General features: G+C 50.3%; 1 protein-coding gene across 1 annotated transcript; it reads left to right on the top strand.

The window, feature by feature from the left end:
- Positions 1–9782: 9782 nt before the first annotated feature.
- LOC129327084 (zinc finger protein 154-like) lies at positions 9783–18152 on the top strand. Its single transcript, XM_054975520.1, has 5 exons — positions 9783–9912; positions 12733–13762; positions 13919–14137; positions 14816–14890; positions 16144–18152. The coding sequence occupies exons 2-5, from the start codon at positions 13672–13674 to the stop codon at positions 17400–17402; spliced, it is 1644 nt and encodes a 547-aa protein (XP_054831495.1). The 5' UTR covers positions 9783–9912; positions 12733–13671; the 3' UTR covers positions 17403–18152.
- Positions 18153–18304: the final 152 nt, after the last annotated feature.

Here is an 18304-nt window from a genome sequence, read left to right as displayed (position 1 = left end):
TATGGACAAGACTGCAAGCCAAGTATATTCAAATCTAGGTGAAAGCATACGAATTATTAGACTACAGCCAGTCAAACCAAATAACAACAGAGAACAGGTATTTGAAGAAGTGAGCTGTGGCTCACAAAAGCTCATACCCTACCACAAATTTTGTTATTCTTATAGGTGCTACTGGACACTTGCTCTTTTCTACTGCTATAGACACAGCTACCCATCTTGAACAGAGAACCCACTCTGATAAATGTTCCTAACATTAAAAAAACGCACATCTTCCTCCTGTTTGCAAATATTGGGAATGAAACTGTATCAGAGACAAACTTTAGCTGTTACCCGAACCCTGAAAAAGTCTGAGCAGTCTTGTGCCCAGGCATTCATTGGGTGCATAAATCCTGTTTCCTGGCAACCTCCCTCCATGAACCATCCTTACCCTAGGGACAGACTTGCAGCTTCCACTGATGCAGAAGAAAATAATCCAAAAAAAACCTGGAATCATTGTAACTTTGTTCCTCCTTTTATGTTTGAACTAACTGCAATTACTTTGTCACTTTATAGAATGTGATTGTTATGCTTTTAAACTACATTTTGTTTAAATTACTAATAACCTCCCAGTCCTTAACCATTGAATTTTATGTAAAGGCCAAGGTATCCTTGTTTTACAACCAGACCTTTATGCTGGCATGCTCTCTCAATATCCCAAGTGGCAAGATGTTCCAGTGGCTGTGTTGCAGGTTTTTGTTTTCCTTTGGGAGGAGGGAGAACAATAGTTTGTAATCTGTGCTGTTTAGTGGGGGGGGGGGGAGTAGAAAGGTCCAGTGCTAGGCTGGGCTAATTGCCCAAGCATTGTGAAGATATAAGAGAAAAGCCATATCTCTGTAATGGAAGGGGCTGGAGACTTACTTTTTTTTAAAAAAATGAAAGCTAGAGATTCAGAGAACCTCATAACAACAACAACAACAACAACAACAACAACAACAACAGCAACAACAACATTTGATTTATAGACCGCCCTTCAGGACAACTTAATGCCCACACAGAGCAGTGGAGCTGAGAGAGCTCTAAGAGAGCTGTGGCTGACCCAAGGTTACCCAACTGGCTTCAAGCAGAGGAGTGGGGAATCAAACCCAGCTCTCCAGATTAGAGTCCTGCCACTCTCAACCACTACACCATACTGGCTTGTGGCTTTAATATAGGATCAGATAAACGATCGAGGATAGCCTTCTATGTTGAACCTCCATAATCAGAGGAAGTATACCTGTGAATACTAGACTGTGGTCCAAAAAACACGGTTTCCTGCTCTGCTCAGATAGACATATTTAGCTGCCTGCTGTTAGCAACAGGGTACTAATTAGACTAGAGGATATGAAGTTTCCTTACACTGAGTCAGACCCTCAGGCTATCGAGGTCAGTGTTGTCTACTCAGACTAACCGTGGCTCTCCAGGGTCTCAGGCAGAGGTTTTTCACAGAATCTACGACCTGATCCTTTTTAAAACTGGAGATGCTGGGGATCAAACCAGGGATTTTCTACACGCTAAGCAAAGGCTCTGCACCTGAGCCGCAGCCTCATACAGCTGAGTAAACATGTCTGATCCAGCTAAGCACTTCTGATCTAAAACAGCACTTGCTCTTTAATTCAGGAACAGTTTGTTCATAATTCATATGCTTACTTCGCTTGTTGTAAACGATGCCCTAAGCTAACAGCTTTCCTTCGTGGGAGCAGGCTGTTCTTTTACTCACACACACAAACCGTTCTGTCGCCTTGCAAACCTATCAGCTCCTTCATAAAACACCAAGCGGTTAAAAGGTTTCTTCAAAAATGAGTTTGTTTGCTCAGTACAGAGTTTGAGAGTCAGCCAACCGGATTCTCTGCTGGAGCGGAGGCCGATATTATATCTAGTAGATTGCTTTGAAGTCCTGTGTGAGTCTTGGGGACAAGATCTGTATGATATTGTTGCATTTTCTGCTTGTTGAATGTTAGCATTTGTGAGAACTGCAGTGCAGCACTCATTTATGTCTGCAGTTGTTGGAATGACCAAGGGTGGGATTGCGGGGGGCGGTCCTACTTCTCCTTTGAGAAATAGATGTTTGTTTACCCCAGTCTACTAATTTTCACATCTGCCAAGTTGTTTCAATATTGCATTTCAAAACGGTTCATTCTTTTAGATGATTTCACACCATTTGTATTGGTGTCTGCCTCCCTGCAAGCTGGACAGGAAGGAGGGTTAATTTATCCATTACTGAAATGTATATTATTGCTTTTATAGTCTGACTTTCTCATTAAGACCCAAGGCAGTTTGCACAGTGTAAGTCAATGGGCTTGATAGGGCGCAACATCTAGTAAGCAATGTACTCTGAAAAGGATTGCAGAAATCTAAAATAAGAGCTTGAAGAACAATATTCAAGTCTGGTATCACCTTAAAGACCAACAAGATTTCCAGGGGATAAGGGCTGATTCTGCACACGTTGGATAATGCACTTTCAATGCACTTTATCAATCGTTTGAGGTGGATTTTTTGTTCCGCACATCAAAAATATCTGATCGTCGTCGTCCTTCTGTGCAGCCCCACATTGGGACTGCGCAGGCGCAGGCCAGCCGCGGAGAAGATTCTTTTAGCTTCTAGAAATGTGACGGGGACGTTCGGGCCCACCGCGCATGCGCGCCGGTGTTCCCGCCAATTTTGAAGTACAAGTACCCGAACGTCCCCGGAATTCCCTCAGTTCCTTTTTCGCCGCCGTTCGAAAAGGTTCTTTAGCTGTCACTCGCGTCTTCGGACTTTTTCTTCGCTTGTGAGTTATCGTTTCCTCCTTCATCTCTGGGAAACGCCTCCACCATGTCCCATTCCTCTCTATTTAAAAAATGCCAGCAGTGTGGCACTAAAATGACCCACTCAGACGGTCATGACCTGTGCCTTATCTGTTTGGGCGAGGGGCACGTCGTGGAGCGCTGTAAGTTCTGCATGGCCTTCACCCCGAAGGCGCGGAACGACCGCAAGGCCAGGCTCCGAGCCTTCCTTTGGGACGCCAACCTTCTGCCGCCCAAACCTTCTGGATCGTCCGGGAGCAGGCCCAGCTCTGTCGCTCCCTCGCCGGCTCCACGTAAGTCGCCGGAACCGCTCCCCTCGGATCCGACGGGGCCGTCCGTTCCGGAGGGCTTGACTGCCTCCGGTTCCGTGAGTGCTCCGTCCAGTCGGAAGGCGAAGAAACGCGCTTCTTCAAAGCCTTCTTCGAAACCTTTGGCCACTGAGGCTTCTTCGGAGCCCCCGCCAAAAAAGGCAAAGGCCAGATCGAAATCCAAGAGCCGTGCTTTATCGCCGGCCCCGACATCGTTGGCTGGTTCGCCTCCCAGATCTGCCCCTCCTGCTGAGGACGTCAGGAGTCTCCTGCACACCCCTTCGCCTCCTCGTATGCCTCCTCCGGTGGTTCCGGACGACTATGAATCGTTCCCTTGTTTTTCGGAACCGTTCCAGGAGTTTGAACGCTCCCTGCCATCTGCTCCGGTCCCGTCGGAGGTCTCCGTTCCGTCGCAGCCAGTCTTGTCGGTTCCGGCGCCGTTTCACCGATCCGTTCCGGTGCCTGCTGCTCTACCTCCTTGGCAGCCTGTCCCGGGCTTTGGGAACGTGGCCTCCTGGCAAGATTTCGTGGCTTGGATCCAACAGTCCGCCCCCTTCCTGCCTGGCCCGTCGGCGCCCTTGACCTCGGTTCCGGCACCGTCGACTCTGCCACTTGCTCCGCCTGCCGCTCGGCCGCATCGCCATCTTTCGGCTCCCGAGCCTTGTACCTCGGTTCCGACGGAGCGCCCTTCGGTTCCGACGCAGACCCCGGCGGCTTTCTCCGACTCCGAGGATGAAGAGGGCCTGGCGTCTCCATCAGAGTACTCCTCGGACGCGGCCTCCAACCCTTCCCCTGATGATGCTGTGGGGGAGCTCCGTTCGTCGTCCCCTAATGACGACTACAGAGTATTCGCGGAGCAGCTGGTCCGGATGGCTGCCGCACTGGAGCTTGATGTCGCCTCCTCAACCTCTAAACCCAAGAGCAAGCTGCTGGAGCCGTTATACTCTGGGTCTCCTGCCTCGGTGGCGTTCCCCCCTGTCGAGGATCTCGTCGACAATGCCCTCGCGCTCTGGCAGACCCCTGCTTCCGTGCCGCCTACGGCCAAGAAGGTCGAGAAATATTATCGGCTCAAACAGGAGGATTGCCCTTACCTCTTTACCCATCCGAAACCCTCTTCCATCGTAGCCGAGGAGGGTCAAGCTCGGTTCCGACGCGGTTCCTCTTCGGCTCCGTCGGATCGGGAGGGCAGAAAGCTAGATGGCGTTGGTCGGAAGGTGTATTCTTCGGCTTCCCTGGGGTTCCGTATCGCCAATTTCCAAGTGATAATGGGCTCCTACAATCTCTTCTTGTGGAAGCGTCTGTCATCTTACCTCTCTGACCTTCCCGACGACCGCCGTAACTTGGTCAAGGCTCTCCAGGCTGAGGCTTTCCGGTTGTCAAAGCAACAAATGACAGCTGGCAAAGACGCCGCCGACTCTGCTGCACGTGCAATGGCATCCTCAGTGCTCTTGCGTCGGCACGCCTGGCTTCGATCTACAGCCCTGCCCCCCGAGAAGAAGGCCAAAGTCGAGGATTTCCCGTTTGAAGGTCCCCAGCTCTTCTCAGAGAAAACGGATGAGTCCCTTTCTCTCATGAAGAAGAACCAGCAGACGGCCAAGTCCCTCGGGGTTGCGCCTTCGGTTCCGCAGTCGGGTCCGAGATATCGGTACGGCAAGTTCCGGTCCTATCAGTCCCCCTACCAGCAGTTCCAACAGCGCCAAGGAAGGTACTTCTCGGGCCAATCCTATGGCAACCGTTCCTACTCTGGCCAGCAGCGCCACTCTTCGAGACGCTCCGGCCGGTCCAAGGGACGACAGCAGCCTCCCTCGCCCAAGCCCTCGACTTCGGCGCAGAAGCCCTCGGTCTTCTGACTATGCCAGGACGCTTCCCCGTTGGCCTCCAAGGACGCTCTTGCTATCTTGTTCTTGGACAGGCTACGGCCTTTCTTGCCCCGTTGGCAACTCATTACTACCGATACTTGGGTCCTCTCTATTGTGGCCCGTGGTTATAAGTTATCGTTCACCACTGTACCCCCTCTTTCGCACCCCTCTCGTTGTGCTCCTTGTTGTAATGTTGTTTTACAAAATAATGTTTTGGAGCTGGTTAACAAAGGTGCTGTCCGGGTGGTCGATGTCTCTACTTCCCCTTGGGGGTTTTACTCAAGATACTTTCTTGTGGATAAGAAAGATGGGGGGTCTCGTCCCATTTTGGACCTTCGGACCCTTAATACTTACTTGAGGGTGGAAAAGTTTAGGATGCTTACTCTGTCACGAGTATTGGAACTCTTGGAGTCAGGCGTCTGGATGGCCATTTTGGATCTCAAAGACGCCTACTTCCACATTTCCATCTTTGAGGGCCACAGGAAATATCTCCGTTTTACCTGTGGAGGCGCTGTCTATGAGTACACAGCCTTGCCCTTTGGCCTGGCCTCGGCGCCCAGGGTGTTCACTAAATGTATGGCCACCGTGGTGGCACATTTACGGTCTAGTGGCTGTTTTGTCTATCCATATTTGGATTATTGGCTCCTGGTGGGTCCCTCCTCTGATTCCCTCTGGGCCTCTATCGCCCTCACCTTGTCCGTGCTAGACGGCCTGGGGCTAGTGGTTAATTTGGGGAAGTCTGTTTTGTCCCCAGGTACGAGCATTAGGTTCATCGGGGTCCACTTTGACTCTCTGCTGGGCCGGGCTTATCTACCCCCGGACCGCTTGCGCAGGCTGTCCTCCCTGGCCCGCCACTTCGTGCATAACCGGTTCCAAACTGCCCTCCTGATTCAAACCTTGTTGGGCCTCATGGCCTCCTCCACAGGGGTGGTGTGTTTTGCACGCCTGCACATGCGGCCTCTGCAAAACTGGTTTGTTCGGGTTTTCAACCCTCTCGCTATGAGTCAACACCGTGGGTTTTCCATCCCGAGGGTGGTACAGCGGTCCTTGGTGTGGTGGACTGTCCCTGAGAATTTGTCCAAGGGTTGTCCTTTTGGTCCCTTCCTGCCGGGGGTCACCGTCTTTACGGACGCTTCCAATCTAGGCTGGGGAGGGCGTTGTGGACGCCTGTCTGCTCAAGGTGTTTGGTCCTCCCTTGAGGTGCACATTAACCTCTTAGAGCTTAGAGCGATCCATTACTCCCTTGCTTCTTTTGCAGATGTCATTCGGAACAAGAGGGTGCAGGTCCTGTCGGACAACACCACGGCCTGTTACTATCTCAACAAGCAGGGAGGAACGGTCTCGCTCAAGCTCTGCAGGGAAGCGACTACGCTCTGGACCTGGGCCATTACCAACAACGTCCTGCCCAAGGCCGTCCATATAGCTGGGGAGAGCAACACAGCAGCAGACACGCCGAGCAGGGTGTTTTTGCCCCAACACGAGTGGTCCCTCAACAGGGCTTACCTCCACGTGGTTTTCCGCATGTGGGGCACCCCGCTCGTCGACCTCTTCGCCACAGCCCACAACACACAGGCCCCCCTGTTCTGCTCCCGGGCCGGGATTGGCCATCGTTCACTGGGGGATGCCTTCCAGATACCCTGGTCTCCAGGGCTCTTTTATGCCTTCCCGCCCTTCCCACTCCTTCACAAGGTCCTCTCCAGGATCAGAGCCTTCCGAACCCATTGTATCCTGATTGCCCCTCGGTGGCCTCGCCAGGATTGGTTCCCCCTTTTGCTCTCCCTGTCACAGGGGCGGTGTCTCCCGCTTCCACACGCCCCAGACCTGTTACTCATGGACGGGGTGTGGCATCACGATGTGGCAGTGCTAAATCTGACTGCCTGGCTCCTCTGCGCCCCAGACTAGACCTCTCTGCTAGGGTGCTTAACGTGATCTTGAATGCCCGAAAACCGTCTACCAGGTTGTCCTACCAGAGGAAGTGGTCACGTTTCTCTAGGTGGTTAGCCCCCAAAGGGGTTTCCCCTTTCACTTGCCTGCTGCCTGTCATTCTGGACTACCTCCTGGACCTGTGCTCCCAAGGCCTGGCGTTCTCCAGTGTTAAGGTGCACATGGCTGCTATCTCTGCCTTCCATGAGCAGATTGATGGGAGGACTGTGTTTGCACATTGGCTGTCCAAACAGTTCCTGAAGGGCCTATTAAAGTCCTTTCCTCCTAGGGCCCATCCTATTCCTCAGTGGAGCCTGACCCTGGTGCTCTCCCTTTGATGCTCTCCCCTTTTGAGCCCCTGTCTACCTGTCCCTTGCCTCTGCTCACGCAGAAGGTGGCCTTTTTGGTAGCAGTCACTTCCTCCAGGCGGGTAGGGGAGTTGTCTGCTCTGAGGTGTGACCCCCCCTTCCTGCAGTTCTTCCCCGGTACGGTCATGCTCCACACTAGTATGCAGTTCCTGCCCAAGGTGGTTTCCAAATTTCACCTGCGTCAAAAGGTGGTCCTTCCTTCCTTTTTTCCTACTCCCTCTTCCCCAGAGGAACGTACTCTACACACATTGGATGTGAAACGTGCTTTATTGTTTTATTTACATCGCACCAAGTGTTTCAGGAAGTCTCCTGCCCTGTTCTTGTGTTACTCTGGCCCTCGCAAGGGCTCGCCAGCTTCTGCCCAGTCCATCTCTCGCTGGATTGTGTCTGCAATTAAACTTTGTTATCAGCAAGCTGGAGTCCGGTGCCCGTTGTTGATTACTGCTCATTCTACTCGAGCACAAGCTGCCTCTGCTGCCTTCCTGCGAGGAGTGCCACTCCAGGACGTCTGCCAAGCTGCAACGTGGTCTACCGCTGACACTTTCATTAAACATTATTCTGTAGACGTGAATGCACGCCGTGAATCCGCTGTTGGCACGGCTGTTCTGCATTCTTTGTTCACCTAGACACTCACACCCGCCCCCATTGGTGAGATGCTATTCTCCCAATGTGGGGCTGCACAGAAGGACGATGACGATAAACAGGGTTTCTCACCTGTAACTGTTGATCGTCGAGTCTCTTCTGTGCAGACACACATTCCCTCCCGCCTGCCCCGCTGTGAGTGCTTGGTTTACTCCATTGTTTCTCCGGCGGCTCAGGTGAACTGAGGGAATGCCGGGGACGTTCGGGTACTTGTACTTCAAAATTGGCGGGAACACCGGCGCGCATGCACGGTGGGCCCGAACGTCCCCGTCACATTTCTAGAAGCTAAAAGAATCTTCTCCGCGGCTGGCCTGCGCCTGCGCAGTCCCAATGTGTGTCTGCACAGAAGAGACTCGACGATCAACAGTTACAGGTGAGAAACCCTGTTTTTCCAAATGATTTATAAAGAGGATTGGAAGTGCATTATCCAATGTGTGCGGAATCACTCATGGTCTTGAGAGTCAGAGCTCCCTTCATCAGATACAAATGGTCAGATAACCTACAAGGTGCCTCATAATGTAAGAAAAAACAATGAAGACATAATGCAAAGAGAATAAGATTTTTAAGGGGGAATGAAACGTGGAAGTGATTGATGATGCCACAGGCAGATGGTGACGTGGAACACACTCTACTAAGTCCTCGAGGTGTGGCTGGAACCACTCCAGCTCTTGTTTTGTAACGGTTTTGCTGAAGTCACAGAGGGAATGGTGTGAATACACACACACACACTGGTATGTGCCACCTAGCAACCCAGCTGAATAGCACTGGAGGTTTCCATCCCCATGGGCTGGGCTTCTCCTCAACTAGAGGTGGCTGCAGAATCTGTGACTGGCGGCTATTCTCAGAGGCAGTGGAAATTGACCCCCAGAGATGTGTTGGGCTACCCAAAGCTATCATAATCCCCCTTCACAAAGATTCCCTCTGTCCCTCTTGGCTTACAATACTCACGAACACACGTGATGCTGCTTTATACTGAATCAGGGCCAAGCTATAAGTGACGAATGGCACAGGTTGGACACTTGTCGCTTCCCTCAAGTTTTGATGGGAAATGTAGGTGCCCTGGTCTTGCAGCTTGGCTCTTCGACTGCTGTCCAGTGGATTTTTCACCTGTCACTTGTCCAACATTCCGCCAAGCTGCCTACATTTCCCATCAAAACTTGAGGGAAGCTGACAAGGATCCAACCTGTGTCATTCGTCACTTGTAGTTTGGCCCTCAGACTGTTGGTCCATCCGCGTCATTCTTGTCTACTCAGACTAGCAGCGGCTCTCCGGGACCTCGGAGAGAGATCTTTCCTACCACCTCCTACTTAATCCTTTGAACTGGAGGAGCTGCGGATTGACCCAAGGGCCTTCTGCATGCTAAGCAGGCGCCCTGTGGTCAGGCAGCCTAGAAAAAGCACCCTCTTTCTCTTTTAAAGCTACAACGTTGTCCTCTGGCAGCCCGTGGTGTCCGCAAAACTCTCCTCCAGCAGCACCACATTTCAAGTGAATCCATTTTCTTCCTGTCAGCTTTCTTCACTGTCCACAGAAATTTTCTTCATCCAAGTTATAAATCTGTTGCCTCTCCATCTTTTCCCTTTTTTTCCTGGAAAAGGCTAATGGGGCCGATGCAGAGAGAGAGAGAGAGAGAGAGAGAGAGAGAGAGAGAGAGAGAGAGAGAGAGAGAGAGAGAGAAAGCGATCCGCTGGGCTTTTTGAGCACAAGCGGCTCTGCAAGCGTTAAAGGGACCGTCTGGAACGGCTCCTAGAGAGGCATCCGGGAAAGAGGGGTGTGAACTGGGAAAGCTACTTCCTGCTCCGCCCCTGAGGCTGGGGGAAACTGGGAGGGAACAGGTGAGTGGCGAGAAGGTCTTGGGGAAGAAGCGGGCAGAGGAAGGGGCAAGAGGGGGCCACCCCCGGGGCAGAACTCCAGCCCTGCATGCTGAAGTGCCACAGGACCAATCCTGCCCTTGCAAATGCAGGCTCCCGGGCAAGCCCCTCCCTCCTTGGAGTGGACAGCAAGGAGCGGACAGGTGACCCAAGCGTCTGACTTAGTGCAAAACGTATTTCATACAAGAACAGGTAGAAATAATAAAATAATAGTGTCGAAATCGCAGGTCATAGCCCCTCTCTATACTGCCTTGAGTGTTGTGTGCAGTTCTGGAGGCCACACTTCAAAAAGGATGTGGACAAAATCAAGAGGGTGCAGAGGAGAGCGACGAGGATGATCAGGGGTCTGGAGACTGAGCCCTACGAGGAAAGGCTGAGGGCCTTGGGAATGTTTAGTTTGGAGACGAGGAGGCTGAGGGGGGACATGATTGCTCTCTTTAAGCATTTGAAAGGCTGTCATTTGGAGGAGGGCAGGGAGCTGTTCCGGTTGGCAGCAGAGGGTAGGACCCAAAACAATGGGCTTAAATTACATGCACAAAGGTACCAGCTGGATATTAGGAAAAACTTTTTAACAGTCAGAGTAGTTCAAAAGTGGAATCAGCTGCCTAGGGAGGTGGTGAGCTCCCCTTCACTGGCAGTTTTCAAGAATACTTGTCAGAGATGCTTTAGGCTGATCCTGCACTGGGCAGGAGGTTGGACTAGAAGGTCTGTATGGCCCCTTCCAACTCTATGATTCTATGAAATTTCTTGATTGAGAACGGATTGGGGGAGAGGAGAAATCGGAAGGGGCTGGGGCTTGGATTGGGAATAATGTGTGAATGGCAGTGAATTGCTAAGTAATTATACATGTGTGTGCCCTGACCTGGTGAACCTGATCTTGTTAGATCTCAGAAGCTAAGCAGGATCAGCCTTGGTTAGTCATTGGATGGGAGACCTCCAATGAAAACCAGAGTTGCAGAGGCAGGCAATGGCCAACCACCTCTGTTAGTCTCTTGCCTTGAAAACTCCAAAAGGGGGCACCATAAGTCACCTATGACTTGAGAGCACTCTCCACATGTATGTTTGTACCATTAAGTCGAAATCAATGTATGGTGTCCCCAGCAAGGGATTTTCAAGGCAAGAGACAAACAGGTGGCTTGCTATTGCCTTCCTCTGCAGAGTCTTCCTCGGTGGTCTCCCTTCCTTGGTAGTCCAGACCTTGTTTAGCTTCAGAAATCTGGCTGTACCATGCTGTTTTGCCACCCCTGACAAGTAGTTAATCGACTGAAATATTATGTTCATTTCCCCTCCTTCTTTAAGCAAGATAATTTTACTCCAAAATTGCCATTTGCATGCAGGTAATCTTCTAATATAACAATGTCTCCTTGGTAGTATCAACTCCTTAGACTGTCTCCCCCCACCCCATTGAATAGCATCCCTGCAGATGACATTTCACTTCTAGGTCTGCTGTAGTTCGCTAGCTGTTCTTCTCAAGATTTATTTATTCACTTTGTTCGTTGTCCCCCTTTCTAGCAGAAGCTCAGGGTGGGAGTACAGAATTATCAAAGGCAGTACAAAAATATACTACATACAATGAACAATGCAATAAAAATGGTCTCCTCCCATCAAAGAACAATGAAACAGGAGCTGTTTAATACGTCACATAAACTGGGTAACGCAGTTCAATAAGATCCAGGGGAGTTAGCCGTGTTAGTCTGCAGTAGAAAAATAGCAAAGAGTCCAGTAGCACCTATGCATCTGATGAAGAGAGCTGTGGCTCTCGAAAGCTTATGCTACAATAAAGTTGGTTAGTCTTAACGGTGCTACTGGACTCTTTACAGTTCAATAAGCTCTGTGATCTTGCGTTGCTAACTGCCAGGGGAGGTTGAGATCTCCTGGAATTACAACTGATCTCAGACTACAGAGTCTGTTCCCCTGAAGGAAATGGTAGCTTAAGAGGGTGGACTCTGTGGCATTATACTCTGCGGTGCTCCCTCCCTTCCCCAAAATTCATCCTCCTCAGGCACCGCCTCTCAAAGTCCAGGAATTTCCCAACCTGGAGTGGGCAACCCTGCCCAGTGTGGGCTTGCACATCTGCCTTTCCCACTCTTGACTTCTTATGTCTCACACATGCCGGCTCTCTTTGTCAGAGCTTGGGAATCCAGACCTTTCTGGTCCACAGTTCTCTGGGGATCCTGGCCCCCTCCCCCTCCGACACACCCCAAAGCTTTGGGCTCCCTCCTCAGCTGGTCAATCTCTCAGGAAGGAAGGCAAAGGCAGCAGCTGCTGACCTCTGTCCCAGGCGGCTGTTGTGGCTCTTGAGTGGCCACTTTGTGGCTTTACCAAGCCTCCTTTTCAAAGCCTTCCAAGCTTATGGCCATCTCTACATCCTGTAATAATTTGAGGGAGAACCAATAACTAGCAGAGCGCAGGGCCTGTGTGCAGAGCTCCGAGTTTAAGCCCCCCTGGACAGGGCTGGGGAAGACCCTGGAGAGCCGCAGCAGCAGAGTGGGAGGAATTGGCTGACCCTGTCCAAGGCCGTGGTTGGGAAAGGACTTCGGTCCCCGCAAGTTGAGAGGGAAATGGGTTGAGCAGAAAGGCTCTGGAAGGGGAGAGGGTGCCAGAACCTTTTTCTCATGGAAGCTTCCGTGAGCCACGGCCCGCTTGGATGGATGCACAAAGATTCTGGCTCTCAAAAACTAAAGCCACAGTGAATGTGTTGGTTTCTCAGAAGCCACAAGACCGTCATTTGGGCTGCACCTGGCAAACACAGCTGCCTCTCTAAAGAGTGTTATTTCTCACCATGTGAGTGTGAATACAATAGACTAAGGGGAAGGTGGCTGATATAATAAGACCAAAGAGTGTTTGAGGTAAATATTGTCTTAGACTCCTTGTTTAAAGTATAAACCCAGAGAGGGGGAGGGCAGGGAGAGAACAATCTTGGGTTCTCAGTGATTCTTAGGGCTGGTTTTTCTTTTCCTCAGGGAGAAGCTCCAGCTGGTAGCTGGAAACATCCAGATTTGCCTCTGCTTGCATTGGCAGCATTAGAACTCGCAACCAGGAAAAAACTTCTCCGCTTCAAGTTTCTCAGCAGCTGAAGATCTCCCTTCCCCCCTCCCCATTCTTGCCCCTGGAGTAAAAGAGGCAGAAGAGTCTGGAGAACTTTTGCTGCCGCAGCAGATGGCCCTCGGGAACATACAGATGACGAGTGAGCAGGGCACAGAACCAGGCATGGGGACAAGAAAAATCTCAGGTGCCAGGGGACTCTGGGGAAAAACAAGGCCCAAGAGCCTTCTGGGTGATGATGCCCTTGGCTGGGATGCACAGCGCCGGCGCTTCAGGCAGTTCTGCTACCAGGAGGCCGAGGGGCCCCGAGACGCATGCAGCCGACTCCACGAACTTTGCAGCCTCTGGCTGAATCCAGAAAGGCACAGCAAGAAGGAGATCCTTGACTTGGTGGTCCTGGAGCAGTTCCTGGCCATCCTGCCCCCGGAGATGGAGAGCTGGGTCAGGGAATGCGAGCCGGAGAGCAGCTCCCAAGCGGTGGCCCTGGCAGAAGGCTTCCTCCTGAGCCAGGCAGAGAGGCAGAAAGAGCAGGTGAGTGGGTTCATCCCAGCAAGACCGAATCAGCTGGGAACCTGAGTCTATCCCTGAAGCATCTCTGCCCCATCCCTATGCAGAAGAGATTTCCCTCCCTCTCCAGGCAGCCTCTTCCAGGGGCCAAGTGCCGCACGTGGCATTTGGGTGCTTCCCTGCCCCTTCTGGGTCATGTTCCATGATCCGAGGGAATCCCAAACTGGATTCCAGCCCCACTGGTAGCAGCAAAGAGTGGAGGGCCGGGATCGTTCCCTTTACTCCTCTGATTCTTCTGTTTGTTCCCGGCCCGGGATTCTGGATTGTTGCTTCAGCTACGTGGACTATTCATGGATTCATTCAAAGATCCGCCAAAAACCTGCCAGGAGCTACCATTTAGAGGCATCAAGCAGGAATGTCGAATGCCTGACACCTCCTCAGGTAAGGATTCCTTGTGCTGTGAAGGTCCCAAGATCAGTTTTATTTATCTTGGGACCTTCTCTGTCCTTCTGTCCAGGATGCCTGAAGCTCCTTGCTACTGTTCCTAGTCCTTCGTCCTGTACTTGCGAGACCTGATTGTCCTCCTCTCCCTCCCAGGCTTTGGAAGAATATCGCCTGCGCTTTCCACCTCTTCCCCACCTTGTGGTGGAACAGAAGCAGCCGCTAGGCAGCCAGCTCAGACTGAGGACGGTCCCGTGTCCTTTGAGGAAGTGGATGTGGACTTCACCAAGGAGGAGTGGGAGCTGCTGGACCCGGGCCAAAGGGCTCTGGCCATGGACGTCATGTTGGAGAATTTTGGGAATGTGGCCTCTCTCGGTAAGGATTCCTTTCGCTTCAGCTGATAGATGCTGAGTCTCCGTGACTCTCATGAACACTGAATGCATTAACAATGAAGCAGGAGTCGGTGTCCAGCTAGTCTGTCCTGCCAGGATACCTGATCTCGGCCCTCCTGAGCCCTTTCCCTCTGGCCTGGCCAAGATTCAGTGTCTCGTTGCAGACAGCAGAACTCGTTCCCGATTCAGAGACCAGGGTGGGCAACAGACTGGGGGAGTCTCCGTGGCTGCTTCCCGCCTGCCCTTTGGAAAGAGGTGGGTTTGCCGGAGAAGATGCCTCCTGACTATCCTTTGCTGGAGGTGGGTTGTTGGAGTGGTTGCTTCCTGCCTGCCCTTTGGAAGAGGTGGACTTTTCAGTGAGGGCTCTTCCCACCGGGCTGCCCCTTGTTCACAGTTGCATTCCTAAGTAGCGTTTTGGCCCAAGTTTGGAGCAGTATTTGCAAGCACCCAGTGATGCTTCCAACCTCCTGTTCAGGTCTCCAACCTGCTACGTATGAGCACAGGTGATAAATATTTTGCAGGAGAGCAACCTTTTTAGCTTTTTTTTTTTGCATTTGATTGAGAACGAAAGAGGGAAGGTACACAGAATCAGGCTGGCTTATAATGTATTATGCAGCCGGAATTGCTAGGAGGAACAAATCTGCTTTTGTTTGCTCCCAAGGAGAACTCTTGACGGCCAGATCTGAAGAAGAAAAGGGGCTTGCCCAGAGTTCCACAGAAAGAGAGAGAACAGCAGGTAGGTAACAAGGAGGAAGATCCTTCGAACTGTGCCTGAAGAAGTCCCAGGAATCAATTCTGGAGTGGATGCGGGCTAATAAACTCAAGCTTGATCCCAGCAAGACAGAAGTGCTCCTGGTGAACAGAAGATCTGAACCAGGATTTAGGGTATCGCCCATTCTGGTTGGGGTTGTATTCCCCTTGAAAGAACCAGTCTGTAGTTTGGAGTTGCTATGGGACGCAGGCCTCTTGCTGGATAAGTAGATGACAGCTGTGGCTAGAGGCGCCTTTTAACAGCTTCAACTAGTTAGTCAGCTGTGGCCTTTCCTGTGTAGGAAAGATCTGGCCACTGTCAGGCACGTCCTGGTTATATCAAGATTAGATTACTGCAATGTACTCTGCATGGGACTGCCCTTAAAAAACATTCAGGAACTTCAAAATGGTGCAGAATGTGGCAGCTGGGACATTGATTGGAGTGGGTCTCAGGGAATGTATTACTCCAGTGCCATCAGTCTTGGAGAACATCTCCCCAAGGCACATGGTAGCTGATGGTCTCCCCGTTCCAGATAGACAAAAACCTCTAAGAGTTCTAATAGCCATACAGCTTCTGGCAGCCACAGAGTCTGTGGAGGATATTTTAGCATTAGCTTCTTTCTAGTGACTATTGCAGAACAGATCCCCAGGCTTCAAGAGGCTACATCTGGGGGGCAGAGCCTCTCCTAAGCTCAGAAGAAGCCTTTTCTTTCTACGCAGGAGCAAAGCAATTCACCCATTCCTGACTTGCTTTTCCTTACTAGGAAAGAAGCTTCAGGTGCTAGCTGGAGCTTGCTGGAAAGAACAGAAATTCCCAATAGGTCCAAATGTCCAGATCTCCTATGTTTCTCTAGCTTGTTCAATCTGTGGCAGAATTTGCCTTTTTATTAAATCTTTGGAAGGGGTCTGGAAGCAGAAACGGTTTTCTACCTCTTTTGCAGAACAGTCGTTTTGATTTGGGAGGGAAAGTGGCGTGGCATAGCCCCATCTTGTAAGGTCACAAAAGCTAAGCAGGGTCAGCCCTGGACAGAACTTGGATGGGGGACCATCAGGGAAGACAGGTGTTGCTCTGCTGAGGAAGGCAATGGCAAACCACCTCCGCTCTTCACTTACCTTGAAATCCTGTTGCTGGAGATGCCATAGGTCAGTTGCAACAGCACATACATAGGTTTGGTTTGTTCTCTCATTGTAGACTCCATTACTCACCTGTGTTCTTTTTAAATCTCTTTATTATTCCAGGAAATGATGGGCAGAAACATGAGAATGAGCAGAAACCTTATGGGGTATTGGTAGACAGAGCCTGGCAGCCAGAGGTGGATAAAAATGTCACACATCAAGAAGGAACAAAGATACAGGAGAGAAACCAAACACAGAATTGGCAAAACACATCTCATGCTTCTGTAGGAGGGGACTTGCAGCTGATCCAGATCCAACAAGAAACCAAGAACAGAAAGGGAAGGAATGAGTGCCCCGTCTGTTTCAAAAACTTCAGCAGTAAATCAAGCCTTAACGTACACCAGAGAATTCACACAGGGGGGAGACCTTACATATGCTCAGAGTGTGGTGAGGCCTTTCGTGAGAAAGCACACCTTACTTCACATCAAAGGACCCACACAGGAGAGAAGCCATATACGTGTTTGGAGTGTGGAAAGAGCTTTAGTCAAAGCAAGAATCTTACTTCCCACCGAAGAAGCCACACAGGCGAGAAACCGTATAAATGTGTTGAGTGTGGTAAGAGTTTCAGTCAGAAGGCAAATCTTGTTAAACACCAAGGAACTCACACAGGGGAGAAACTGTCTAAATGTTTAGAAAGCACAAAGAGTATTAGTCAGAGTGCACATGTAACTTCACATCTAACAATTGATATGCGAGGGAAACAGCATAAATGCCCGGACTGCGATCGGAGCTTTTTAAATATGTCAGACCTTGTTCGACATCAGAGAATTCACACAGGAGAGAAGCCGTATAAATGCTCAGAATGTGGCAAGAGCTTCAGTCAGAGGGCAAATGCTATTAGACACCAAGAAACCCACACAAGGGAGAAACCATATAAATGTTCAGAGTGTGGGAAGAGCTTCAGGTGGAATGCGCAGCTGATTTCACATCGAACAGTTCACACAAGGGAGAGATTGTGCAAATGTTCAGACTGCGGTCAGAGTTTCTGTAGCACATCAAACCTTGTCAGGCACCAAAGAATTCACACAGGGGAGAAGCCGTATAAATGCTTGGAATGTGGAAAACGCTTCAATCAGAGAACCAATCTAACGTCGCATCAAAGAGTCCATGCGGCAGCAAAATTATATCATGCCTTGGGGTATGGAAAGAGTGAAATGCCAAGTCCGGAAACCCGTGCCACACTTGGCAATTCGCAGCTCCCATGTTCAAATCCCCTCCCATTAAATCAGAATGGCAAAGAGCAGCGACACCCTCCACTGGATGCCACCCAGTTTGTGAGGCTTTATTTTAGCAGTCTCCTTAAAAATAGCCCTGCTACTTAAGGTCATTTTACTGCAGATGTCAGGATCAACCATGAGACGTTCTGCGTGTAAAATATGAGCTATGGCGATGACCCTGGTTAGTGAGGCGTTATTTGAAATAATACATTTTGTTTGGCCTGGACCTTTTGCCAGTCAATTTCACTGAGTGACTGATAGTTCAAGCTCTACGCTATTCTTTTGGGTGAGTAGCTGTGTTGGACTGCAGTAGAAGAGCGAGATTCCCAGGGTATAAGCTTTTGAGAATCAAAGATGGTATCTGTTGGAAATCTTGTTGGTCTCTAAGGTCCTACTAGACTCGAATCTTGCTGCATTATCTTTTTGAGATGGAATGACCAGAACTGTGAACATTATTTCAAACATGGTCACACCGGAGATCTGCACAAGGGTAGTATGATACCGACTGTTTTTCTATTAATCGCTTCTCTGATTTCACATTCTTCTTTTTCTCTTCGGTGCAGTCATACGCAGAGGCCTCCTTAGGAACTAGCAGAGGATTTTGGCTGGTATTGGAAAACGATGGTGGACCAGAAAGGCCGTTTGCTTGGTGGATCTTTTTTGTTTAACAAAGAACAGTTTCCACTGCTCTTATTTGGTGATAGACAGTTTGAGTATGTTGTTATCACTTGGCTTGTTGAATAATGTTTTGTGTACAGTTGCGGCAACCAATATTGTTCCACAGGGGAACGAAAACTTTTCTCCCACATGGTGAATCTTTGTCTTAAAAAATATACGTTCTCTAACAGAAGAGGTTTTGAAATAATAAAGCATTTCTCAAAAGATGTATTGTCTTATTTACCCAGAACAGAGGCATCTCATATAGAGAAATGGGCGATGATTTTATAATCTCTCTTTCCATCTGTAGCCTGGAGAAGAGATGACTGAGAGGTGATATGATAACCAAC

The sequence above is a fragment of the Eublepharis macularius genome, chromosome 4, assembly GCF_028583425.1.
Source record: "Eublepharis macularius isolate TG4126 chromosome 4, MPM_Emac_v1.0, whole genome shotgun sequence".
NCBI classification, from domain to species: domain Eukaryota; kingdom Metazoa; phylum Chordata; class Lepidosauria; order Squamata; family Eublepharidae; genus Eublepharis; species Eublepharis macularius.
This window is presented reverse-complemented; position numbering and strand designations above follow the sequence as displayed.